At 43.7% G+C, this 25,405-nt stretch overlaps 6 protein-coding genes across 9 annotated transcripts; 1 reads left to right on the plus strand and 5 right to left on the minus strand.

Annotated features, from left to right (window-relative positions):
* Positions 1 to 812: 812 nt before the first annotated feature.
* On the minus strand, positions 813 to 3,793 carry LOC117155559 (U-scoloptoxin(01)-Cw1a). 2 transcript variants are annotated; one of them, XM_076623278.1, is made up of 5 exons: positions 3,627 to 3,793; positions 3,351 to 3,422; positions 1,514 to 1,636; positions 1,336 to 1,437; positions 813 to 1,260 (listed from the first exon to the last, which is right to left on the minus strand). In XM_076623278.1, the coding sequence occupies exons 2-5, from the start codon at positions 3,420 to 3,422 to the stop codon at positions 1,183 to 1,185; spliced, it is 375 nt and encodes a 124-aa protein (XP_076479393.1). In that variant the 5' UTR covers positions 3,627 to 3,793; the 3' UTR covers positions 813 to 1,182. The 2 variants fall into 2 exon arrangements, with proteins under 2 accessions (XP_076479393.1, XP_033187550.1); XM_033331659.2 differs by having other exon boundaries at positions 3,604 to 3,792.
* A 3,105-nt stretch (positions 3,794 to 6,898) lies between these two features.
* Positions 6,899 to 12,828, plus strand: LOC117155297 (uncharacterized). 2 transcript variants are annotated; one of them, XM_033331145.2, is made up of 5 exons: positions 6,899 to 7,285; positions 9,687 to 9,887; positions 9,983 to 10,204; positions 10,480 to 10,626; positions 10,922 to 12,828. In XM_033331145.2, the coding sequence occupies exons 2-5, from the start codon at positions 9,765 to 9,767 to the stop codon at positions 11,438 to 11,440; spliced, it is 1,011 nt and encodes a 336-aa protein (XP_033187036.1). In that variant the 5' UTR covers positions 6,899 to 7,285; positions 9,687 to 9,764; the 3' UTR covers positions 11,441 to 12,828. The 2 variants fall into 2 exon arrangements, with proteins under 2 accessions (XP_033187036.1, XP_076479391.1); XM_076623276.1 differs by lacking the exon at positions 6,899 to 7,285 and adding an exon at positions 7,745 to 7,859.
* On the minus strand, positions 12,408 to 14,133 carry LOC117155364 (uncharacterized). The gene is made up of 3 exons (XM_033331264.2): positions 13,695 to 14,133; positions 13,390 to 13,593; positions 12,408 to 13,324 (listed from the first exon to the last, which is right to left on the minus strand). The coding sequence occupies exons 1-3, from the start codon at positions 13,866 to 13,868 to the stop codon at positions 13,109 to 13,111; spliced, it is 594 nt and encodes a 197-aa protein (XP_033187155.1). The 5' UTR covers positions 13,869 to 14,133; the 3' UTR covers positions 12,408 to 13,108.
* Positions 14,134 to 15,589: 1,456 nt separating this feature from the next.
* LOC117155270 (uncharacterized) lies at positions 15,590 to 18,821 on the minus strand. The gene is made up of 2 exons (XM_033331077.2): positions 18,054 to 18,821; positions 15,590 to 16,429 (listed from the first exon to the last, which is right to left on the minus strand). The coding sequence occupies exons 1-2, from the start codon at positions 18,364 to 18,366 to the stop codon at positions 16,080 to 16,082; spliced, it is 663 nt and encodes a 220-aa protein (XP_033186968.1). The 5' UTR covers positions 18,367 to 18,821; the 3' UTR covers positions 15,590 to 16,079.
* Positions 18,822 to 19,916: 1,095 nt separating this feature from the next.
* On the minus strand, positions 19,917 to 21,339 carry LOC117155057 (uncharacterized). The gene is given in 5 exon segments (XM_076623512.1): positions 19,917 to 20,204; positions 20,207 to 20,409; positions 20,501 to 20,725; positions 20,817 to 20,948; positions 21,102 to 21,339. Coding segments are annotated over 5 exon segments (975 nt in total). The 5' UTR covers positions 21,229 to 21,339.
* A 1,550-nt stretch (positions 21,340 to 22,889) lies between these two features.
* Positions 22,890 to 25,405, minus strand: LOC117155058 (uncharacterized). 2 transcript variants are annotated; one of them, XM_076623376.1, is made up of 4 exons: positions 25,022 to 25,405; positions 24,719 to 24,943; positions 24,540 to 24,640; positions 22,890 to 23,933 (listed from the first exon to the last, which is right to left on the minus strand). In XM_076623376.1, the coding sequence occupies exons 2-4, from the start codon at positions 24,903 to 24,905 to the stop codon at positions 23,700 to 23,702; spliced, it is 522 nt and encodes a 173-aa protein (XP_076479491.1). In that variant the 5' UTR covers positions 24,906 to 24,943; positions 25,022 to 25,405; the 3' UTR covers positions 22,890 to 23,699. The 2 variants fall into 2 exon arrangements, with proteins under 2 accessions (XP_076479491.1, XP_033186502.1); XM_033330611.2 differs by having other exon boundaries at positions 24,719 to 25,405.

Consider the following 25,405-nt stretch of genomic DNA (forward strand, 5'->3'; position numbering starts at 1 on the left):
GAGGAACGTCTCGATGCGTGTTTTTTACGCGCCCGGAATTTTAACTCGCTCGCCGCTCGAAAGTTCCGCACGCAAATTCCTCGTAATCCTGCGCGACGCTTCGATCTTCTAGAGATGTCACGGCATCGTCCCGATGTCGAACGGTGTCGTAATTACGCGCAACGAGCTGGCTACGATACGATTCATGTATTTTTCATTTGATTCGTGTGGTCAACGGCGCATAATCGCAATAACGGTGTTCGACGATGACTTTGGCCTTGACACTCTAAAAACTTGTTCGACAGGTGGAAGTTAGGAGGATTTCGTAAGTGACCACGTCAAATCTCTATTCGTTTACGTAATGTCCGAGGCATCGATTGAAATTCCTCGCGGTAATTACACGTTGTTCGATCGGAAGAAAAACGAGCCGGCGCGGCGAGGCTTCCGCGCGATTTGGTCGAAGATACGATCGGCATTTCTTTCTAATCGATCTCGAAAGATACGCGAGGAAAGAAGGAGGGGAAGAAAACTCGCGACGCAGCGTGCATGTAAAACGTAAACGGAAAAGCGTAGCGCGGATGGCCAGCGTTTGACAGGAAAAAGGTAGGGAAAGAGCTGGTCGTTCGCGTCGATCACTCGCTCGCTTTCTATTGTTCGATCATGCCAAGAAATCGTTCGATGCGATTTCGAGTTTTGCGATGCACGATCGCGCGTTCTTTCCTCCTCTCCCCGGGATTCTTCTCTCTTAACATAGTTTTACGATAAAAAGACACGATGACCGGTACGATTAAAGCGCGACCAAGGCACGGTCACGTTCAACACGTAGCAAAAAGTTAATGCATCTGTTGTTCTTTATTGAAGAATCGAATCTGTTATAAGGCGGTTAGAACTATTCGGATGGTTCGTGGGAAGATACAGAGATTTTTCATTGTTCTATGGAAGTGATCAGCACCTGCGATGAAATTCTATCTAGCTAAAAGTTCGATCAGCCTGTAGCGATCGATCGTCGTCGTGCGATTTAGCGTCCGAGAATATTACAGCGTTCTGTTCACGCGTTTCTCTGCCGGCAAGCTAGGAACTCACAACTCGTTGGACGGAATCTCGCTTCTATTGAAATACTCTCTTGTCTCGAAGAAACTGTACACGGAAATATACTCTTTGTTAACACGCGTTTAAATGTTCACAGATTTTACAATCAGAGCGTTAGATCTTGTTCCCGTTCACATCTCTGTACAGGTCGTCGTTGATACCGTACAATCTCGGCGAGTCGTTGCAATCAACCTACGATAAAGAAAAAGTTTTAAGCAGACCTCGAACAGAAATGACGAAGATCGATGTACATGGAGAATGCGGTACCTTGAACCACCAATCGCAGACACGGGCCGATTGGCTGAAAACTGTGCCGTTTGGACAGAGGAAGCTGAACTGGCGCCCATTTGGCAAACACCAATGCCAGACCTAATAAAAAATTTCAAAATCGCGTTCATCCTTCTGTGTTTCGATCAGACGGCACGAGTTAACGGCGTAAACTTGCCTGACATCTAGCTTCAGGATCGGCATAGTAACCAGGTAACTTGCCCCCGCAGGTAAACGTAAGGCCGAAAGGTACCGAGTCGTAGATCGGATAATCCACGCCAGGTGTATAGCCGTCTACTTGCTGAAACGTCAGTAGAGATTGATAGGCGAGATGTTTGAAACTGTCGCATCTCGATTAACGTTAATCGTACAGGGACGCGCATACGGTGCAAGCCTGTTGCAACTCGTAACGCGATAACGAAGATTTCAGGGAGTATGCGTGCAACGTATACGTAGAATATGCAGGGCAGTCGAATTACGGCTTACGTATTTCAATTTAAATAAGTTGCGCGAATTACATCTTGATTTCTCTTGGAACAAAGACAATTAGCCGAGAAGGCGCAACTATGAAAAGCGTTATTTACATTGCAATTCCCTTGGGACTGTGACGAAACGTCACCGACAGCTTTCATCATCTATCATCGCTCACAATGGAATGTGGACCGAACGAGGATGCACGCTATAAGTTGCGCTTCCTTTCGTAGCGCAATTGTTATGCACGATGCATCGAGCGCTTGTTAGGTCGTTAACAAAAATTTCTATCCAACCGTTGGATCGCGCAACGAAGATAAAATGCGAAAGGGGTTAAGGAAAAGGCATAGGGTTAATGATCCAAGCAGCCTTTAAACAACGTTCAAATCGCGGCGGATCGCAGGGGAATCTGGTTGCGCGATCTTTTTCGCAATTGGCTATCGGTCAAAACGAGAAGAAAAAAAGAGGCTGTTGCGACACAACGTCGGATCGAGCCAGTCCAGTGCGTGTACGTGCCGATGTTTGACCGGAAGTCGGGTTACATTGTTCCCCGCAAGCGGATGCGCATCTCCGTGCCTTTGTACTCGATCTCCCGTCCACTAACACGCGCGCAACCGCAAGACACTGCCTCCACCCTTTCGACGTGACGGGTGATTTCGACGCCTGGCAAGAAAACACGGCCGTAATCCATGGCGCGGTTACCGCCAGCGAAACTAGGGTAGGTCAGGGTTCTGCTCGACGATCGTCGAACCTTCCCTCGCGAGAAAAGACGTATCGTAAAATTTTAAAGACGATTTGACCGCAAAAGCTGAATGTCGAAGAATTCTGCGTTACATAATGGCACAATGGCTGGATGGTTTCTTCAAAGGATGAAGAAAGAATTTCTGGAATCGCGTACCGTGAATGTTAACGCGATAACGATCGGCGGATTAATTAATCATTTTCAGTTTTCTGGCCGGTGGCTCGACGGCATTGAAAATTCGGTCCCCTTGCGTTTCGATCCGCGTTCACGGCCATCGTTTCCGGTGAAAATGAATATGCTTGCGGCTCGGTAGTCGCACGATCGGCCATCGATAAACGCGCGAATAAAAGTGCCGTCGATGAACACGCGTAGATCCGCGCTCGAATCACACGGTTTCGTAATTCCGGAATGCCGGATGGTTTTGCCAGGACCCATCTCTGGCGTTGCGCAATCTTATTCGAACGTAACAGACCTGGAAGACGTGGAAATTTTAACGCACGTTTCTGAACCACTTTGTCCAAGGAAGCGCGCGAGAAAACGCGCTCGCGCAACACGACTTAATTAATGAATTACTTCATGCCGCCACTTGGCGAAGATGACGCGAGAAGATACCGTCCTCCCTCTGTCATTGTTGCACGTGAGAAAGTACGGTGAATATAATAATTTCGCATTTTAATTCAGCGCTGCTTTCGTAAAGGTATTGCGTGCACGATACTCCCTGCTGAATATACATATATTATATGCAATTCGAACTACGAATCGAACGGTTTTAGAGGGAAACGCGGCGAATCGTGTCACTTACCGCCATCGCTTGGTACAGCAAAACAGCGCCGAATAGGAGCAGCGCGCACAAAACTTGGTACCGCGAAATCATCTAAAAAATCGGATGAAATCGTCGATTAATAAATTTGAAATAATCGGATGGAAGATCGATTAATTTCATCCAAGTTCTACTCGTTTCCTCGAATTCGAGTATTCTTCTTGATTGTATGTTTTAGAAGACCGGGCATCGAAGCTTTCCAAGTTGTTGGAAGCGGAGGGAAATAAAATCTTACCGTTTCGTAAAAGATCCAATCACCTTAATCCGCAGTGTCCTTCCACGTGGTGTTCATTTATCTTAGGATGAGTTTCGATTTCGGATCTTGGCACAATGCACTCACCGGTCCCGATCCGCTGGACCTCCGCCTGCAAGTTCGGTCTCCACGGTGTTACGGGCAAAGTTTCTTTCTCGAAGGATGCTACCACGAAGTGGTGGTATATATATGGCTTTAGAGATCGAGCAGAAACAAGGGGGGGTTCTTGAGAGCCCCTCTTTTCCGGGGCTCCCACACCGGACGAACGGAGAAAGAGAAGATCCCAAGGAGGTAGGGGAGGGATTCGTTTCTACGATGCCGCAGATTCTTCTCTTACGCAATCCGTCTCGTGTTCTTACACCCGTGAAAACAGTCGTAAAGATCATACTCGAGTCAGGGTTGCAACTTCTTTTTCGCGTTTCAGCCACATCTTTCGACGTCTTCGTCGAAAGGGGTTGAAAAGAGGAAATAGGTAAGAACTCGAGTCGATCAGCGATCTTTCGTTCATCAGCCATGAGAGCACGATCGATCCAGCGTTGTCGTTATTTTTGTACCTCGAACACAAAGTGGACGTTGCTCCACGTTTACGCAACGTCTGTGCTTCTACAACCGTGAAAACACGATCTTGTTACAAGGACCAAGGGAAGAACCTGCCGGTTCCTTCGAAATTTCGTTATGTTACTCCCAGACAGTTTTCTCGTGGAATGTTTTCCTCTACCATATCCGATACTTTTCACCGATTCGGTGCGATTGTATAATATTAATTTCATTGTATGCGTTTTCGCATTTTCGCGGGGAAGATGCTCTAGATTATTTCACCGATCCCATCGATCTGATAGCTAGGTTTTTTGTTTTCGTGGGATTCTCTGCAGAATGGAAAATCCTCGTCACGTGTACCAGTGCCGAAATCACTCGGTCTTATCTCGCACAGTGTATCCAAGGTTTAACCACGCTGCCTTCCTCCTGTGTATTACACCCGAAGAAGTTTGTTTTTTAAGCTCTTAAGAAATTTGTCGATTCGAACGATGACAGAACACGATTGGATCGAGAATGACTTAGTGGGAAACATGCAGGTTAATATCTGTCACTGACCATCCTGCGACTTATCGAATTAAAGTATCCGGCCAAGTTACTTGTCATATCGATTTTCCGTTTTTTCTCAACATCCTCCGATAAGGCTAGATACAAGAATTCTTCCATTTCATTTTTTCTGCTACGAAGGAAGATTTCCCAATAAAATTGCAAGTACGCGTTCGTTACCATTTATCAAGTACAGGAGGTTGCAATCAAGTGAGAAAAAAAGAAAAAAAAAAAAGAAAAATATATATATCTCTCAAGGAAATAGGAAGCTCCAAAGTACTTCCTTTCTTCCGATCGAGATACCTCGAGGTACGACGTAGCTAAACAGGCGGAAAATAGAAATCTCGCACGATCAAATCGTTCATTTGCATGCCGTAGTCTGTTCCATCCTCTTCTCGGTAGCCCCTTAATTTTCGAGGCGCGTTCAGTGCCAATTAGCGGCGTATAATTGCTGACCGCGAACATTTCGAGATTGACATGCAAATTCCATGGTATTAGATAGCTGATTTTAGCCACGGTTCGCATACTTTACCTTCGAATCGAGTAACAAAATACTGCGTCGTTTTCAAATATATCCTGCAGCGATTTATCAAACGTTCGTGTAGTTTACAAAGTAAAACGGTTGCCACGGCCAATACTAAGACGCCACTTGTGTAACGATCGTGTATTTTAGACGTGAAAGAAGAATGGACAAGAAGAAGAAAGACAAGAGGAGGATAGTTGTCGTTTTGAATTAAATTATTCTTAATTATATATCACGCCGATTACAAAATCCGTGTAACGTTCGTGGGAAGGTCCGCTCGGCTGTTTTACGATTGAAAATAGCAGGCAATCGTATCTCGAGGGAAACGCCAAGCGTCGACGAAGAAGAAAACTTTTGTTTTCCTCTCTTGTTAAGAAACCTGTTATTAAGAATGTTATAGTCGCGTTAAAAAATCTCTTGGTGACTCCCCGATACAAGACTGGTTCTATCGATGCTTCAAACGCGTTATCGCGCAACGTATCTGTTAACGTTGCTGTTTCCAATGCTGTGCAGCGTAAAAGCGCAGGTGTTGTCGCGGTAAGAATGGACGAGACCGTGTGTTTTTTTTTTTTTTCAGAAACAGGCGATCAAAAGGGGACCATTTGTTTTAATGGACACTTTCGTCAGACGGTTACTCTATATTCCGAATTTTCACACGCTCGGCAATGTTCAGTCGCTATGAGCCTTCGTAATTTCGTAACGAGTTGACTTCCGAGCATCTTTCCTGTCGCCGTACAAAAGCGACATGAAAGTTTTTTCTCACGTTTCTACCACTGTGTCGACCGATTAAATATTTAATTACGATATTACGGGATTAATTACTAACCAAAGTATGGGGCGGAGTATCGTCGAGTTTGTCGTATTAGCAATCCGATCGTTCCGTTTTCCATCGCCTGTTTCGAGGTGGTGACAAACTAGTAATCGCGCGCAACGATCATCGGTCGATTCTCGACGCGTTTTCGAATCTATCGTTAGAAATCCTTATCGATTTAGTTACGCGTCCGCCGATTGTCTAATTATTTTAATTGATATCTCGATTTTTATCCGCATCTTGGTACCTGTGCATGTGCGCACAATCGAAGCTTCGCTATCTTTTTTTACGTAACACTCTGTTGGTAGCGTATGGATTTTATTGTATCCAGAGTTACGTAAGCAATATAACATCAATTATAACGAATGCTAGGAAGCGTCTTTCGACTCGCTTTGCTAGCAACGCAAGCTACGCGTTCGCCAATTTCTTCGCTTTTATCATCGATATCTGTGCTTACGATATCTCTGACACGTAACATCGTTGCTGTGTGTTTTACAATACATTCCGGTTGTGCTTGAACGAGACTGGCCGAGGCTGTCCCACATTCGGTAGCGCGACACCTGTTCGTCGACAAATTAATAGTCACTCGAATCTCATTGTAAAACGAAGGAGCGTAGTAACGGAGAAATGCGAACGTTCACAGCGACGAGAGCGAATCCTTCGATTCGATAAAACAAAGACCGTTGCGATTAGAAATAAAACTGCTATTTTCTTCTATCTATCTTCGTTTGAACAAATAGTCCATTTCTGTCTTATTCGTGACTGTTGGCGCGCGAAGATAGAATCGCCGTTGTTATCTCGCTTACTTGAGATTTATCAAAAGTTTGGCGATAACAATAGACGCGTATATACGTACGTGTGCGTGGTGGCATCGAGCTCGTGCTGGCGACTCGTCGCGCGTTTTATCAGTCGACGCGAGTCGGAGCGAGCTGCGGTGTCCCAGATTTTCAGTCGCACGTATACGCGACGGTGCATAGCACGCAGCCGGTTGTCGATCGTTCGCCGATCCTAGATCGGTCCATCCTTAGAACGGTTTCGCGGTTGAACGGGCGCGGATCGATCGATCGGTAGCTGCATCTACGGTTACGTTTCCGGATACTCGGAATCGACAGAGTGGCCCGGCCACAGTCGCGTTCGTATCGAGATCGCGCTCGCGCTTCGAAACACTCATCTTCGGAGCAAGAGTTGATAATTTGGTGAACGTGTGTTTGTCAGTGATGTGGATCGTCGAACGAGTGGCAACTGCCAAGGTAAATAACAGCAAGTATCATTTATCACGCGTATACGTTTTATCCGTACGGCGATGCAAGCTGCATCGTCGAGGCGGTTCCTTCGTAATCTTCGGATGACACTGGTCGTTGCGTCTTATCTCTTTACGAAGGTTTAGTTCGCGTCTCGTGTTTCACGGAGACATCCTCTTCAGAGAAACGATCGCGTATCGAGGATCGTAAGATTTCGTTATCTTCTTTATATATAATGGCTATTTATCGACGATAAAGACGGTGATAGGATCTTTAGAGAAATAAAAATCGCGCCTGAATTTTTCTCCTATATTTCTTCTTTTCTAGTTGCGATAGTTACCGATCTACCTATCTTCTCCTTCCGCGTTTTTGCCGAAGAAAAAGAGCGGTATCGCAGAATGGCGAGACCGTGGGAAAACGTGGGAGGGAACGGCGATGAGTTACGATGTATCGTTTCGTTTCGTTCGGATCGATAACGAGAAATCTGCTCGCTCGCTATCGTCCGTAATATCGGTTAATTGGGAGATACGTGGCGCGTTGGAAGAGTAATTAAAATAAAGCAACATTGTCGCGATTAAAAAGAGTAAATATAGCCAAGCGTATGGTTTAAATTCCAACAGCGCGAGACGCGCGCCGTTGCAGTTTGTTCGTGACACGGGTATAATAGCTTCCGGTCAGACACTCATCCATCGACGTTTCCGGTATCGTCGTTATCCTCTCGTGAACTCGAAGCGAGAAGGGAACTCCTCTCCTTCCCTGTTTCCCGCGTCGGACAACGGCGTTTCCTCAAATTTCTTTTACGATCGTGTACGTTTCGACGTCGATGTTCGAGAATTTAGTTACTTGCCCGCGGAATTGATAAAGCCCGATATCTCGATGCGTAACGGAAATCTTGGAAAACCGTAATAACGATCAGTGACTATCTGCAGCTTCGTTTCGTTCTCGAACGATACCGTTACTATTAATACTTTACTTCTTGCTTCTCTTTGCATAGATATCTTCGAATCGCACGATAAATCTTTGCGCCTTTATCGAATATTCTCTAGGCTGTCGCGAGAACCAGTTTCTTCGCATTAGCGTCAGACTACGCATGCAGTTTAGAACACCCGGTACGTGAACAGGCGCGTTAACAGTTCTAGCGTTGTACGCGGGTGTAATTGGACGACAGGTGTAGAGGCGCGAGCAACATACAAGGTGCCCGAAAATAAATTTGTCCAGCTTTTGTCGCGCCATACCGGTGTTATGGTATTCTCGACTCGAGTCGGTTAAACTCGCTCGCGTATCGCTCTTTATTTGCTCGTACGAGTTTCCTTCTTCTATTCTATTTATGGAAAGTTCGTTATCGGGTTTCGCGAAAGAGAGAGGAATGTAGCCGGAGTAAAATTTCACGAACGGCTCTCCGACTCGACCTTGGTTCTTGAATTTCTGCGCTCTCGTCCCCGGGAGCGCGGAAACCAGCGCACGTTTTCGAAACGGTAACTGCACACACGGATTCGCGCCGACGCAACGCGGCGTAAGCTCGAACAACAGTATGCCCACACCTGACCAACGGACGGAATACGTTAACGAATCCCTTTTCACTTGACTATCGGTCACCTGACGCGTTTCCTGCCCGCTCGAAGCCAAGCCCCCCGTACACATTTAGGATTCTCGATAGCATCGTGTTTTATGTGCACCGGCGCATCCGTTTCGTTCGATTAAATCTGTGACCGGGGACAATGACTGGTTTTGTATAAAATAGAGCAGGTGAAACGGCTCTTTGTACCTCGAGTATCCTGAGCGACGTGGCACGATACGTTTTCCAAACTTGGACAGAGTTTGGCCTGACTTCTATATTTGCGAGCGAAACGATCGAGAACTGGCCGCACGGAAAGAGAGCGAAAGCAACGATCGAGCTGGAGCGCAAGGTGCAACACGTGCTGCGCGACAGCTGTTTTCCGGTTTAAGCCGAGACGTTAAGCACGTTTTTAATTTCGCGGTTGAACGCATTTCGGAATACAACGATGACGATAATAACGTCTACGAGGGGTCGGTCGGTTCTCCCTTCTGCTCGTTAGGTCGCTGGAAATTGCTCGAGTGTTTCACTTACCCGGCTCTCCGTACGTCGTATACGTAAAAGTTACGCTTTGCACTTTGTTTGGCATAACGAGATGGTCTTGTTACGATTACGAGGAACGACGACCAGCGTTGATTCAGATGCTCAGCCACCATATTAATCGGCTTCGGAAATTGGAAAGTAGAAAAAAGCGTGTCGTTTATTTGCAGTGAAAACTAACCTTGCGAGTAAATTATTTGTTTATCGAGAATTTGCATCCAAACAGTAAAACTGAGACGCTTACCGAGAGATTAGGTTTCCGAGAGGCCCGATATTTCGTATTGTTCCCACTAATTGTATTACGTGTGATTAAAGGATCACGGTGACACGAACAAGGCCGATTTGGAGCAAGTGAAAATAGTGTTCTGAGGACAGACAGGATCGAGAACCGCCATGGAAGACGAGGACTTTGGTTTCACGAAGAGGTCTGACGGTGTCCTGAAGAATGTTAACAACGAGTTAAACGATTCTAAAGATGCGACGAAAAACGACGAGGGTAGCTATTTGCAGAAGAAGGTCGGATAAATACGTTTGCATGCTCTGTTACGCGTTTAAGTGATCGATAAAGGCCTGGAGCAAAGAATGACCAAAAATTTCGTTAAATTTGTCAGACGGGGGAAACGGTTAGCGGGCATAGATCAGTGATGACAGCGCCGTTATTCGGGGCGACCGAGACCGGAAACGCCGTCCCTCAGCGGCCAGCGACCGCCTCTTCATCCTCTCCGGCTTCCTCAGTCGTTTCCAACCCGCCGAACATACCGAACGTGGTCGAGTATCACCTGAAAGTGAAGCCCGGACAAACACAGAGAATCTGTCCACTCGATAACAGTACCGTGAGTACGCGACGTTTTAAACTTCCTTCTCGACCAAGCTGTTGTTCGATTTATTTCTTTTCTTTTTTCTTTTTTTTCTTTTTTTTTTTGAGTGTCACGAGGTGACAGAAAATGTCGCTTCGCAATTTACCTTGTAAATTGCGTATAACTTAATTAACCGTTGGTCCCGTTTCGCATATATCTTGCTTCAACAGGACGACCGTTTTTTTAAACGACAGAAAGGCGCCGAGATATTTCGTAACGCTTGTGTATTAACGTCGTATTTCTTAATACAGAAAGGTCAAGAGCTGAACGATATGAAGAAGGACAAAAGTCTCGCTTCTTCCACCGACAAAAAGAAGGACCTCGTATCAAAGTTGTCTCGTCTATCCATCGATAACAATGTCTTCGAGGGTTCGACGGATCTTCCTCAGGTGTTCCAGGTATATTTTACGATGTTTTCCTTGCACCTCGCCTTATGCCTCTATTGAACTCTCCTCGGTTATTTGGACAAAGCATAAATTCACATACTCACCAGTGGATAACACCTCGCATCTTCTTAGCTCGTTAGTCAATTAAATTATAACGTTGTTATCTTCTTAACGCGAGTTCACGGGTCTTAAAACTCTCGCTTATACCGTTCGTTACGTTACGTTAGAGGTCCAAGGTCTTGGTAAAGGTTTCGTTGTTACCTGAATAGGGCCGCACGTGGGAGACTAAAAGGGGGACCCTTTTCAGGTGAAATATCTGGGCTCTCACGATGCCAGGGGCCTCTGGGGCATCAAGCACACGAGGAGGCCCGTCGATAATATGGTTGCTGCCGCGAAAGCCTTACCGACCAACACCATGCTCCCTCTGACCAAACTGGTCGTCTCTCAAGAAGGCGTTGCCCTGCTGCCTATCGAGAAAAGGAAGCAAGACTCCAACTTTGCCAGGATATACGCCATCGAAACGATCTCGTACGGTGTTCAGGATCTCGTCTACACGCGTGTCTTCTCCATGATCGTTGTACGCGAAACGGAGAATTTCAGGAGAGTTTCGCCGTTCGAATGTCACGCTTTCGTTTGCGAATCGAAACATCACGCGAGGCAGCTCACCTGCGCTTTGGCCACCGCTTTCGACATTTATTCGAGAACCGTGAAGGCGCAGAATCAAATGGCTGAGATGGCAAGCAAGAACGCGAAGAAAAGGTTCGCCATCGATCTTAGAAGTCCCGAGGAGATCGAAGCCGATTTAGCTGTGGATTCTGAGGCTTAAATTAGGTTCTTCTCCCCGATGAAATTTTTACTCTCTCTATTTTGCTGTTGCAAGACTGCTACGGCGAATCGACGAGAACTAGTGTCATGCAGGGGTGTAGGACATCTGCTCGGTGGACGACACAGGGTACACGTTGTCGAAAATATTTAATATACGTAGATCGCGTTATATCGATAGATACAGGGTGATTCACGGGGGCAAGAATCGATCGGAGACGTAGAGTAAAACTTGTTCGTACTTGTGGCGCCTCATTTTCGAGAGTAAAACGTAGAATATCGAAAGAAACGGCTTTTGGTCTATATTTTCGACCCGTTTTTACGCGAGCAAAGATCGTGCGTGCTTTTTGGTTGCTCCACAATTTCGGAATCTTCCTATACAAGTCCATTTAAGAAAAACGTTTATACGCTATACGAACAAAAGATCAGTGGCCTGATCTTCTTCTAAGAAGAGTCTTAAAGACGCAAACGTTTATATCGCCGTCTGTTTTTGGTTTAAAGAGAGCTTGTATCTGTAAGCGAATTATTTAAGTGCTAAGTATTATTTTTTTACTATTGTTATAAGAATTATATTCGTGTAGTCGTACTAGGAGGCCAGTGGCTATCAGGTATAGATCAGATCAGAGGTGTACATACGTTGATTTCGATTATCTTTCTTTCGACTGAAATGTACTTGAATCAGAGTTCCGATACGCGCTTTAGGTTTCTCCTGACAAATGTGAAAGTGTGTGTGGGCACGAAAGTTGACGTAATTATTGTGGTTAATTATTTTATCGGAATTTATGAACGGAGGAATAGGCACCGCCTATCCACGATATAATGGCTAGTTATCCAAAGATACAAAATAGAAAAAGAGCCGAAGATTTACCGATTCATTTCGGTGACTTTTGCCATCTCGTATCATATTATCCGAATTTAAAACAAAAAGAGATTGGATTTTTCTCTAGCCGCTTTGCACGTGTGCGTGTGTGTTTTTAGTTTCTTTTATTTTTTTCGTACTTTCGTTAATGTACAGTAACCGCGTCGAATACTAATTCTTCTATATTATGTAATTTATTTTCGACTTATTTTAAGCCACGAGAGACCAATATCGAAACATATCAATCGTTGTAAATAAATGTTTAACGGAAATGTCGTCGTTAACGTTCTTTAGCTTCGTAATGATTACGTAATAATTTCGACGTCTTATTTAGCCGTTAAGTTAATCTATGCTTTTCGTTGATTATTACCGCACCGTCGTAGTTTGTGTTTCTTTCTAGGCTTGGGACATTTGTGTAACTCCTTTCCGCGCGTGATTGCTTAATTATAAATATGGAAATAGCAGTATTAGTTACATGTACGACAGCTATATGCAATAAATTTGTTGCAGACGCTTCAACTCCTTTATTTCAATATTTTTCTAATTTTAGGCTTTCACAAATTTACAATATTACTCCAACACGTTCCTGTATAATAAAGTCACACACAATCTCTAGGTAATATTTTAATATCATATTTTTATCATAATTTAAATACATAATACACATATACTTAAATACTAAATAAAATTGTGTTTCATTCGTATTTCAGACAAGCAAACGTAGTTGGTTGATCTTGCGTTAACGACAGTTCACGAATTTCGTCTCTTCTACGATACACACAGCCCGTTCTTCGCGAACGTTGTCTCAAGAAATCACTGTTTTCGCGACGGCTTCTTCCGGTTCAAGATTCTCGACGTCCTGGTCTCCGGTCTGTTCGAAATCGCTTCCACGTCCGATTCTTTCGTGGCGTGCTCCATGTCGCTTTCCTCTTCCTCCACTTCCTTGCCAATCGCCTCGTTCAAATTGTAAAACTTCTCAGACTCCTCGCAGGGTATCGAATTTTCCGTTTTCGTGCAAACGAACGTTGCCTAACGAGACGAATAATCGGTTTGTTAGGAAGCGAGAGAAAGAGACGAGTCGAATAATCACTCACCTGATTAAACACGGTCTCCGCGGGGCAGATGAAGCTCCATCTGATCGATCCCCTAGCCTGCGGCATGCAAACGTGGAAAACTTGACAATCGTTATCCATATCGGCGTAATATCCATAAATTCTGTCTTGGCAGGAGAAGTTGTCCACGATATTGTCACGAATCAGCGTCGCATTGTCCGGAAGTTCCAAGCCGCCGGTCTTGTTCTGAAATTTAACGCACGTTCGAAGAAAAGATTAAATTTATTATAATAAGTACGTTCATTCTTCAACAGCATGGTGTAACGTTTTCTTTTTACAGAACAAACCTTAAACTCTGGAACGGGTCTCCTAGATTTGGGTTGCTGCGGCAAACCCGAAACAATGGCGAAGATGACAGCAAGCGATACGATTAAACAGGTTGGTCGGATCATGATGAATGAAACGTTTCTCGCTTTCTTCTGGACTACTGGATGGAAGTCGTATCGGGCTTTGTCTTGCATGTATCGAGAATCCTGAGAAGACTGGTGATCCGATCCGTAGAAGGGTGTTATATAGTGACTTGCGTGTAAGGATCTTGAATATTGTATGAATGGCCGATTCTCGGTAGACAGAAATTAGTAAGTTTATCACGTTTGGTCTGCCAATGACCATCCAGACGTCCACATCATCCTCGAAGGCCCGATGCAAATTTCGCCGTTGATGTGCCGAGTGATACGATACCCGTGCAACCACGACGAACCATCGAACCTTGCGGCCACAGTAAAATTCAGAATGATATTCCTGCGGAGGAGCGAGCGAGATCGTTCTTCTTGCGAGTGGAGTGCGAGTCGGTCATTGATATGCCCTTTGAAGACGAGAGGGAGAAGCTTTTCCCGTCGAGGGAAGGATATTCTTGCGAAGAGAAACCGGGTGCGGAGAATTCTCTATGAATATCCCGAAGACGTACCCACTCGAAGGACGGATGCAAATGCGGTGGAATGTGAAAATAGCCCCCGCTAAGTGAGATCGAATTTCGTTAGCTGATTAAGAAAAAGTTGGACGTAGCCTGTCCGCGAAGAAATTCTATAAATGAACGGCGGAAGGATATTTCAGCGTCTCTTCTCACGAATTTCGATGATTTCGATGCGACACGGTGGTCTCGTTGGCCGCGGTCCAATCAGAGCTTCGAAAAGAGGTTCTAGACGTCAAAAACCGAGGGCAAGTGGAACCGGGCCTCGTCTTTCGTTAAAGGCCACACCGAGACCAACGATTCTTCGGTACGTGAATACTTAAGTTTCCACGGGGGTCCCACCGGTTACGAAACTCTGTCCGTTTCTGGTCATTGACCATGACAGACACGAGATATCCTGATTCATCCTGGTATATTCGTCTATGCATGTTTTTTCGTGTAAACAAGGACAATCTACGCAATATTTGTCACATCGCAGTACCTATCTGGTCTTATTACGTTATCGTTGAAAAGATTATAGACTTGTTCTTATACATTATCTAGAAATATAATTGTCGTAAAGAGCAATATCTTTATCGACTCTTTATCTACCTTGTTAAGCCGTAGATGAAATTATAGATTTTTTTTATAACTTATTTAGAAACACAAACGTTGTTCAAAGTAAAATCTAAAGCGATACCGATACGTAAAGATTTATCGATCTACCTTGTTAAATTATCGCTAAAAAGATTATTATTATTTTCTCTTTATCGATTGTGTACGAACGTAGCATAGCATTGTTACTTCTCCAACCTTTCGTGTAACGCAATTTGCTGACTAACAGAAGGTACATTGATACGAAGTACTTGAAAAAGGAAACGAACCGATCTATCGAGGTCTTTCGGTTTCAGCCAAGGGGAAAGATAAAAGAAATACTATGTAGCTGCGGGGAGAAGAAATCTCCCCGGTATTTATCGGTCGATCGAAATCACGGCAAGGTGAACAGCCCGAAAGTATCGGCGCTCGTTGAAAATTCCTGTCGCATGTTCCACGGCGCGATGTCGAGGAATACGTAAGCTGGTCGCTACAGGCTGGTCCACTCTATGGAGAAAGAAGGTCGTAAGTCGATTCGGTAAGCTTTCTCGGTCGTCCTTACATGCTTCTTATTCACCGTCGATAAATCGACGATCTACGATCTACGATTCGCTTCGGTATTATAATGTCGTCTTCGAATTTATGGGCTTCTCGTCCTAGAGTTCTTCGTTCAAGGTAGAAAAGTCGGCAGAATGCGAATTATTATGAAAATAATTTATTGACTGTACGATTCTTACAGATGTCGTTTAACGATAAGTTAACATAGTTTGGTTGATATGGGGCGTGAGAATACATACGACAGCAGGTACGCAAAGTGGACTTTGGTACGCGAATGGGTCCTCTATCGAATGCTTTGCGACTTGGGGAAAGGTACACGAACGAGGAGACGCGATAATTTTTCTAAATAATACGTGCATTAGCGGGTCTTAACATTTTTGTTTCGATATAAATAGAAAAATAAATAGTTTGATATAAATATAAGATTAAATATAGATTACGCGACTACGTGTTAATCTCTTAATCAACGGTTTCTTTAGTAATTATTTAGAAACCCGAGCACGGAGAAAATAATCGTAGCGACAGATTTTTCTGCCATCTAGTTCTCGGTGCTACTATCTTTTTCTTTTTTTTTTTCCTTTTTCATTTTCGTCACTGAGAAGATGGGGTTTGATTTTTCCAGCTCGAGCCTCTATGGATTTTGTGGAGCATAGGAGGAATAAGCGAGATTTTGAGCAGAAGGATCGTTGGAGGATCGTCCCCAGTAACTAGGATCGTGATCATCGTGATCGTAATGGTGTTGATGTTGAGCGTGTTCGTAATAGATGACCTTAGACGGATGAGATTTTTTCAGGTCCATCCAAAACTTGACAACGTTGAGGATCAAGGTGATGATAGCGATGAAGAAGAACTTGAGCTGGAAGTGCGTTGAGATCAATTGAAGTAGGAGACCGAGTTTAGCCTTGAACAGCATGATCAAGCCGAGAAGTCTCTGCAACTGCTTCTTTTTTTTCTTTCCATATTTCTTGCCACGTGCTTCCTCTGCAATCAAAGTTCCACGATGGATTTAAATACAAATCACCGAATCGATTATAACGATTATATCGTCAATATCGTCGATAATAGACTACGGACGTTTCTCTAAATTGACTTTTCTTTCTTGAATCTAAGCGAAGAAGTGGAAATGGAAATTACGTGTATTTCGTACATTTTCGCGTATTTAAATTTCATATAAATACGCGAACATTCGCGGTTAATCATTAGCTGTAATTAGGAGTTTTCTGAAAAAAAGAAGATCTATATCAGCGAAATTTGTATTCGAGTAATTACGAGATCGATTTTTCTAGACCTTTCTCCTTCGCGTGGGTACACGATTGACGCGTGAATCGACACAGAAACTATGGAAACAGTTGACTCGTTCTTTACCGCGAACTCACTCTCTTTGTTCGACTCGATGGCCGCGATTCGAACCACCGCGAATCGTCGACGAGGTTAAAAGTATAACAAGGTGCTGGAAACATAGATTTACTTGCTAATTCGCTAACCTCTACTTTCATTCACTTCTCCCTTCTACGCTGAAGCTACGTGTCGACGTTCAACGAGTACGGAAGAAAGAACATTTTGGACAAGTTACGAATATGTAATTGGAGTAACGAATAATTTGGGATGAACGAGTCCAGTGACCTAGATGCTTTCGACTCTTGCGGACTGCGTAATTTTACTCTAATGGCTCAAAAAAGAAAAAAAAAAAAAAGAAGAATACGTCACGGTCCTTCAAAGAGAATACGTCATTTTAAAGAAGCAGAACAACGATATCATAGTTTCTTTAATAGCAGGAAGATTGCCTTGATGTCTGTCAAATTGTTCAATTTCGTAGCTACGATTTGCTCGAAAAGACAAGGAAGATAACGAGCGGCGTACCGTTAGAGCAAATTTACCCAAGTCGCATCATTGAACTATGTACAAACTGAGAAAAGAAATTGGTGACATATTGGATGTTGAATTTCAAGCGATCGTTGGTGACCTAAAGACACGTATTCGATACGTTTGCCAGAACAAAGCAAAGCTTGTCTTCTAACATCGTCGTGTTAACGAGCTTCTTCTAACGTTAAATATTATTCCGTGTAAATGTAATTGGTCTCGTTTGTTTAGTTTGTCGCAAAAGCTAGGAACTCGAAAGTCGGGGTACTCTGCCTGCCTGTCCTCCTTCTACTTTTCGCATAATCGTTTCAAAAGCAACCGCGGCTTTTTTTCTAAGCTTCGTTCACGAAAGTGAGTCACCCGTGTTGTTCTCCGTTGCAACACCGTTCATCGTTCGAACTCGCACGTACCGAGTCAAAGGCTCGCCAAGAAGGTATACTCGAAACGAACGAAGGAAATCGGCGAACTTTGAAAATCTGCAGATACCCGAAAGGTAATGGAAAGAATCTTAAGGTGAGTTTCGATAAGACAAAGAGGTTCGAGCTAAGTAAGTCGGTAAATGTCAGGCGACTTTTTTTAACGGTGCTCTCGGCGCGGAGGAAAGTTCACGGTTGATTTTATCATGCGCTCCACGCGCCGATCGACGCTCGATGCGCTTCGTCCGTTTCTTCGTTGATCGATCGAATATATCGTTTACTCGCGATAAATTACTTCACCGCTAAAAACAATACGTCACGATTCTCACCTTGGTCACCGGCATCTGCGGTTTCCGCGACTTCCTCCGATCTTCCGGGATTTTGCACGTCGTCGATGACTTCGGCCACGAAATTGCCGGCCTGCTCGATAACCGCACTCATCGGCGTTTCGCTCTTCTTTCCAGTCACTTGCATCTCGATTTGATCGAGATTCCTCCCTAGCCTCGTACTCAGACATCCCACGGAATTATCCTCCAACACGCAGGTCAGGAAACTTTCATCCTCCTCCTTGGTACCGATAAGTTCACCCTGAACGCAGAGAACGAGTCCCAGGAGCAAGAAGATGGACACTGTTATCCTCATGGCGAAGATGCGATAAGATAATTTTTTCCAAAGACACTACCACTACGCGATATCACGGCTCATTCGATGTCTGTCTTTCACCCTTCTCCGTTGTTTTCTTTAATTCGAACTCGACCTTCCGCTTTTTATATCCTTGGACCGCGTGTCACGGGCACGAAGTGGTTGTGCAAGGTGCGTGGTCGAACATATATGAGAGTCTAACCCCTTCCTTCTGGACTTCCGCCAATCAAGTTGGTCCTGTTTCAAGTGAAAACCCGACTGGCATCCCCCCACTGCCATGCTTTTCGTGGGCACACATCGTTGAAACCGAGCCGCGATCGCCTCTTCTTAAAGAATTCCGACCACTTCGTGGGGTCGAGACGCTGCCATGAATGGAAAAGAATTTTGGCGGATATTTGTATAAGAAGGAAAACGGATCTCCGACAAGACGCCAGGCTCGTCGAGTTACCGCTTTCGCTTATGAATGGGTTCCTTAATTAATTTGTCTCGCTGTTTTTATCGTTCTACTTCGCTCGACGATTTTCTTTGCTTCGATTTTGCAGAAGTTTGGTGTTCGTCGTATCGAATGAATCCTAAGAGTGCGAACGATACGAAAATTCGAAAATTGGGAAACAAAAAAGGAGAATTTAAAGACTGCGAAGTAACGAAACTCGAAAATTCAGAAACTGCGAAATTCGAAGATTCGGTAATCGAAGACGTCGAAAATCGAACGATCGAAGAATCGGAAAATGGACATCTTAAACTTTAAAGTTGAAGAATGTCAAGTTCGTTAACGTGAGAAGCGAAAATTTGAGAATTAGAAGCCCGGGAATCGATTCTATGCAAATCGATGCGCAACTAAGATCCGTTTTCTGCCTGACGGGACGGTGAAAATTAATTTTTAATGGCGCGTTAACCTTTTCCTTGTTGCAGAAAAGCGTAATGGATTTAAGATTGTACGCGTGTAACTTGGCACGCGTGTGAGTCACGTACGTGGACCGATGACAGAAATTCCACTGGAACAGCGTTGGGATGCTAATACAACCTAATTCTAGTCATTTTTATCGTTAAAGAATAAAGAGGCGTGAAAATGTAGTGAAATCGTTGCTTTCGAAACGCCAAGCAATCAAGAAGAATTAAAAACAATTAAGAATAACGAATATTTATCGGGAGTCTGTACCAAATTGCTCTACCCGACTCTTTTCTCCTTCCTACAGCGAATCTCGTTATTTATTCAGGCTAATTAGCATAACCGCTTCGGTCTTCGCTCTTAAAGCTACATAACCAGCGTAACAAAGAAACTGTCACAGCATGTTGCGAATGATTGTCCGGATGAATCACCGTCATCTTGATCCTCTTTTAACGCAAAAGACTTTACGCTTGACGCACAAGCGTTCCGCTCCAATTTGATCGTTTACGGCAAATCCTTCAACGATGGATAAAAATTCAACGAAATTCGAATACAGACGTTTCAAAATTCCATCGACTCGACTCGCTTTTTCATATTTCATCGATCGATTTTCCCTTTTATTCGTTATAATAATTTCACGTCGCATAAAGTTTCCCTTAAGCTAGTTTAACAAACAAGTTTTCGTTTCTTTTAAAAATTTATTACGTAAAAATTCGAAAGATAAACAAAATTCGTTGTTCACGTGCAGTACCAAAGGAACGAGTATCCCTTCGGTCGTTGACTTTCGTTCGCCTGTCAATTTCGTCGTATTATCGCTCGCAACGAACGAAACGTTCGGCCGATGACCAAATTCGTTCGACAAATATTTCACTCGGGTATCGATACCATTTTCACTTTCTGCGCGAAAGCTGCCATTTTTTTCCCCGCTTCTATATCCATCTTCTCGATGCTCGCGTGTGTCGTTATCGAGTAATTAAGGCGACAGTAAAGATCGTTCGCCGTCTTCACCAGCATTTGAACATCTATATTCGGCTGTTTGAGGCGTGGATCTACCGTATCTTTCTTCACGTCTTGAACCAAATTCTTTCCCCTTCTCTCGTTGGAAAAATCCTTCGAGCTTTGAGAAATTTCAATTCTCTCGTGAGAAAGTTCATCTGCGAAGTAATTGAGTAAATAGTAAAATGAGAAGTAAAAATAGTCGAATCGAACGATAGTCATCGGACGTGTAAGAGAAGGATCTTTTACCATTTCTCTCTTTTCCCATTTCCAACGCGTTTGACATCCCTTGTGGCAGGGCATCCAACTTCTCACGAGAAGTAAGTAGCGTTACCGGTCGAATGGTCTGTGTAGTACGTTCGGATTCGTCTGTTTTCACTACGAGTTTGCACGCACTACAAGCCCTTGCTACAGCTTCTACCAGTTTCTTTGCAATTACCGGCCTTGCTTTCGATATTTCTTGCGCATCCTTCACTGAAATCTAACCATTAGGGTTTATTACTTTTCTCCGATATACATATATATTCGAATTATCTTGGTTTATGAATATAATTTCCAGACTTACGACTTTTAATTCTTCTATATGTCATCCTGGTGATGATAAAATCACCGTTTTTATCTGTGACGTATCCTGTTTCGCGATACACTCCATCCGCAGTTACGAATCCATATTCTCCCGTGATAATTCCATCAGCATCTTGTGAAATGGACATACATTCGTGGAATATTTATGTCCGAATCACGCTCTCGTTCCGAAAAAAGAAAAACAGAAAGATGTTTAACACGATTGAAAACGACTCGAAGAACGCAACGGGATTAATTCGCTTCAATTTTTACGTGTTTTACGAACCTTTCTTCTCGTACCTATGTTGAAAATCAACGATGTTGAACCCAAATTCGTGCGGTCTGTTTTGCTCGGCCGTTTCACTTGTCATTGCGAAATTCCAAAGGATAAGAATAAAGAAGAGAAAGTACATAATTCTGGTAACCGTTTTCTAAAACGTTTCGAGCACACTTCGATTTTTTCGCAACGTTAAGGTTAAAGTTGAGAGGAAAATTTGACCAAACAAGCTACGTTTGTTCTAAATATGAACCCGCAACTTTAAGACGTGCTTCGTTACAATTAATCCTACAGGGCTAAAGAAATTCATTGTTTCAAATGAAAACTAACATAACGAAGTCAGAACATGTCGCAGCGAGTATTTTTAGGCAACGAATTACTTTCAAACTGTACACACTAAACAGCTATATATACACTAAGGCCAATTCATTTTTACTCTCAGTATCTCAAATATTTTGCGAGAAAGAACGTCTTACGTGGAACAACATCTTGACGTGCTGCAGCAACTTGGCTTGGCGAGCACGTTAAACAAAGAAGAGCCCCTCGAGACTCGAACGATGATGTAACTAAGCGAGGAAAAGATTTTCTTCGATTTATCGAACAACTTATCGAAGGGGAAGAGGAAATCGTGGAATCCGCATATGCGGAAAGTCTACGGACGCGTAGAAGTGTCCTCGACGCTCGCTTTCGCGCGTTTCGTATGCCTGGATAATTATATGACGACACACGGCTGTAAATCTTCTATCGACGCATCGAAGCTACATCGATTTTCTACGAATGTACAAAGCCGTAAAAGTTGTTGCCAAAGTTTCTTTTTAGACCACGTTTTTGTCGCGTGCACCGTGCAATATTTATGTTTCCGTAATAACTGCGAATTTCGCGAATTTATCGACTACTTTCTGGATTGCACGCGTTACTCCTCTTTTCGAAAAAGTATCTACACGAGTGGATTTCTATCTCGCGTACGTTTGCTCCGATCTTTAATCGCCTGTGTTACGTATTTCTGTTTCTACCGGTTTACGATTACCTCGTTAGAGATCCAGCAGAGATCACGCCGGATCCGGGCGTTTAATCTAATTAAACGAAATTAACAAGCGGCGAACGAGACTATACACCATTAGATGCAATCGAGATCTGGCATAAAGATCGTTAATTTATATAGTTAAAGGCGAACGACATCGGTATCGTGTAAACGTAAAGCAAACGTAAAGGGAAAAATTCTCTCAAAGAGAATTCGACTTTTCTAACGACAAACACGCTCAACCAAATTAGACACGCGATTGTAGGTTTTTTTAAAAAGGCGAATGCTTCCACGTGTCGCGGCGCTGATCTAAGCTCGTACGCATACAGAGATTAATCCGGGTTCCATTCTGATTTGCCACGTATGCGTCGTGCATCGTGCATTTTGTAGTTTAGAAAACGGTATAGGACTACGATTCGTATGGCGAACTGTCGATACGGGATCGATGGCGTTGGCATACTAACTATGCGAACGGAAGGTGGGTTTCTGGCACGTATACGCACCACGAATATCGAGGCCTTGGAGAATAAATTCGACATTGACAATACTTTCGTTACGTGCCCCTAGCATCGATCCATATCCGTCTCTAACGATCGAAGCTCGTCACGAAACGTTATACGCAAACAGTTTGCTCGTTTCTTAAAAAGTAGAGCGGTCTTCTGGTGCAATTTTTGCATTCAAGAATCGCCATCGCCGTTACAGTAAACGTGAAGAATTTTCTGAAACGGTAGTTACAGTAATTCGCCAAAGTACCTCGACGATTATATTTGAAACTTTTTATCAATACACCTTGCATTTCATACGGGACATTTACAAATTTCACTCATCACCATTATATCCGTAAAGTTTGAAAGAAATCCGAAGATGTACATAGAACCTACGAAATACGCGGACCAAGTATACCGTATTTCGGAGAAATCACAGAAACATCGAAACGCTTAATTATTCATTACGCTAATAATTCGTTACATATGTATTTACGACGAACGTTTACGTCGTATACCAATTTTTTACTAAATAGCTCGTAGTAAATGTCTTTCAACCTCTTTGTAGATTTTCCGATTGGTTTCAAATTTCAACGACATAATCGCGATAAGCCTGTCTCGTTGCAGCGTTGATAAAATTTTATCCGATAAAAACGAAAGAAAGCTGCGCTGTAATCCCGAAGACGTCTGGTCATCGGCACGGCGATGTTCATCCCCGTTGAAATCGATCGGTATCATTTAAATTTCGATTTCGACGTTGAATTTAACGGCAGAGAAAAGGGAAAACGCTGGTCGGAGCTGATCGCTTCAGAATCTGGACCAAAATGCCGTTACCAGCTCGAAGTAGGTCACGTGGAATATCTCGTTGTTGGTCATTGCGCCGGACGTTCTTTCGAGACCCAAAACTTAATTTTAATTTTATATACAATCCGGTGCCTTTTCGTCGTGTGGAAAATCGCGTATACTCTTGATTTGAACCGTATATTTGAAATATCGCGACATTTTGTCGCGATCATTACGTATCACAGATAACGCAATTTGGTTGGAACGGCGATTATCCTGAATGCGATTATTCGCTGAAGTAATCGAAGCTATTCCATTTTAAAGGTGCCGTTTCATTCGTCGTCCCCACCAGCCTTTGTCGTCGTCTTCCAGTTCGTGATAAGTGTGATAATAGTGATCGTGATATTCAGGTTTATGGATCAGTACCACCTCCGATTTCTGCGAATTCCTCAGCGCGTTGTACAACATTATCGCCAATGCGATTTTTCCTATGAAGATGCTTCGAAGCAGATTGATCTTGAGGGAGGCGAGGGTAGCTGGTAACGTTGCCAACTAAAATGCAAATGCGCGTTAGAAGTAGCGGGTTTCCAAATTCATTTATCGGCAATATGTAGACTGCGAATATTTATGCATTTATGGGCAATACAAAAGTGTAAAAATGTACAAAGTGGAAAAGGGGGGTACGATGAAACGAACGGATAAAACATCGATGTACAACACGACACTAAACGCTTGCTCGCAACGCAGTTCGTGATCGATTATCAACCACTGTGCGCGCTATTTTCCGATTTATTCTTCTCTGCTTCCGTGTCTCTACCCGTTGTTCTTTACCTCGCGTTGAAGCGTAAATATCAAATGTTTGTTAAGTTAGTTCACCTGGAGCGAAAGGGGACACTGGCGTGGGGTAAAACGCAACGCCCACGTACCCCTACTGGGAAGAGTGAAAATGTCTCTTGGTACATATTATTCTTTTTTGCGATTATTATAACGCGGAATAAAATTGTACTTATCGCGCCAGTTTCCGAGAAAATTCGTACGAAATGTCAGAGATACGTCCACGAGGCTTGTATGGCACGATAGTAGCGCATTATACCCCACCATTCCGTTGTTGCATAAAAATTTGCAGGCCAGTAATACGTATAGGGTGTTAATTTAAACCTGCCAGATCAGAGGAGCCATCATCATCGTCATTCCAATTCTTTTTAGGATACCTTTCTTAAGTTTGAATCTTCCTGTATCTCGTTGCTCTACATCGTTCCCTTCAAAAGAAATTGCAACGAATCGCGTGATTCGCGTGGGTGCGTATCGAACACTGATCTTAGAAACGTTTTACTTACTTCCGAACAGCGACGACAGGCTCAGAGTAACGTTCGCTTCGCCATTCGCGATATACAGTGCAATTCCCTGAGAAACGTCAACCCTCAAAGTGTCGTTCAACTCCTTCGCGACATCTTCGGCACGGGCCAAAGTTTGAAAGAGAATTACGATGCACAAGCACGAAAAAATTGCGTCCACTCTATTCATGGCTGCGTCGTGTCGCGTCGTCGCTTAGAAAGTTAATTCTTAAATAGAAATATAACCTATATAAGCTTGCTTTTAACTGCCTTTCTAATTGCCGCTTAATTATTCATTCTTCTTACGTTCGTTGCCTTTCTTTCTATCATTCTTCCGATATCGATCGTTAAGCGGAACGAGGAACCTTGTTGCGAATCACCGTTTACCGATTTCCGCGTAACAAATAACGTTACGCATTCGTCGCTGCTCCTTTTCTTACTTCCGGTCCCGGGTGCAAGCTGACTCGGCTGTCAGAACGATCTCGATATTTGTCTGATTTTACAATCGCGCGATCAAATTATCTGTCGGGCTGTCGAGCTTTTCGCACGCTTAAAAGATCGACGATCTGTTTTTACGTGTTTGTACTTTTATTCGTTTCATAACCGACGAGTAGAACGCGTGGTGCTCGTATTCGATCGGTGATGAGACTGCTAAGGAATCGTAGCAAGCGGAGAGCAGACAGTTTCCTT

Source organism: Bombus vancouverensis, chromosome 12 (assembly GCF_051014615.1).
Source record: "Bombus vancouverensis nearcticus chromosome 12, iyBomVanc1_principal, whole genome shotgun sequence".
In the NCBI taxonomy this organism is placed as follows: Eukaryota; Metazoa; Arthropoda; class Insecta; order Hymenoptera; family Apidae; genus Bombus; species Bombus vancouverensis.

Excerpts from the sequence above, each read along its gene's own strand:
- LOC117155559 (XM_076623278.1), bottom strand. The coding sequence starts at position 3,422 with ATGATTTCGCGGTACCAAGTTTTGTGCGCGCTGCTCCTATTCGGCGCT. Across the intron at positions 1,637-3,350 it reads TGCTGTACCAAGCGATGGCG|CAAGTAGACGGCTATACACC; the intron begins GTAAGTGACACG and ends CTGACGTTTCAG. Across the intron at positions 1,261-1,335 it reads TCTGCGATTGGTGGTTCAAG|GTTGATTGCAACGACTCGCC; the intron begins GTACCGCATTCT and ends TCTTTATCGTAG.
- LOC117155297 (XM_033331145.2), top strand. The coding sequence starts at position 9,765 with ATGGAAGACGAGGACTTTGGTTTCACGAAGAGGTCTGACGGTGTCCTG. Across the intron at positions 9,888-9,982 it reads GTAGCTATTTGCAGAAGAAG|ACGGGGGAAACGGTTAGCGG; the intron begins GTCGGATAAATA and ends TAAATTTGTCAG. Across the intron at positions 10,205-10,479 it reads GTCCACTCGATAACAGTACC|AAAGGTCAAGAGCTGAACGA; the intron begins GTGAGTACGCGA and ends TTCTTAATACAG.
- LOC117155364 (XM_033331264.2), bottom strand. The coding sequence starts at position 13,868 with ATGCAAGACAAAGCCCGATACGACTTCCATCCAGTAGTCCAGAAGAAA. Across the intron at positions 13,594-13,694 it reads GACCCGTTCCAGAGTTTAAG|AACAAGACCGGCGGCTTGGA; the intron begins GTTTGTTCTGTA and ends GTTAAATTTCAG. Across the intron at positions 13,325-13,389 it reads CGGAGACCGTGTTTAATCAG|GCAACGTTCGTTTGCACGAA; the intron begins GTGAGTGATTAT and ends TCGTCTCGTTAG.
- LOC117155270 (XM_033331077.2), bottom strand. The coding sequence starts at position 18,366 with ATGAGGATAACAGTGTCCATCTTCTTGCTCCTGGGACTCGTTCTCTGC. Across the intron at positions 16,430-18,053 it reads CGCAGATGCCGGTGACCAAG|AGGAAGCACGTGGCAAGAAA; the intron begins GTGAGAATCGTG and ends CTTTGATTGCAG.
- LOC117155058 (XM_076623376.1), bottom strand. The coding sequence starts at position 24,905 with ATGAATAGAGTGGACGCAATTTTTTCGTGCTTGTGCATCGTAATTCTC. Across the intron at positions 24,641-24,718 it reads CCTGTCGTCGCTGTTCGGAA|GGAACGATGTAGAGCAACGA; the intron begins GTAAGTAAAACG and ends TTTCTTTTGAAG. Across the intron at positions 23,934-24,539 it reads TGGCTCCTCTGATCTGGCAG|TTGGCAACGTTACCAGCTAC; the intron begins GTTTAAATTAAC and ends TTTGCATTTTAG.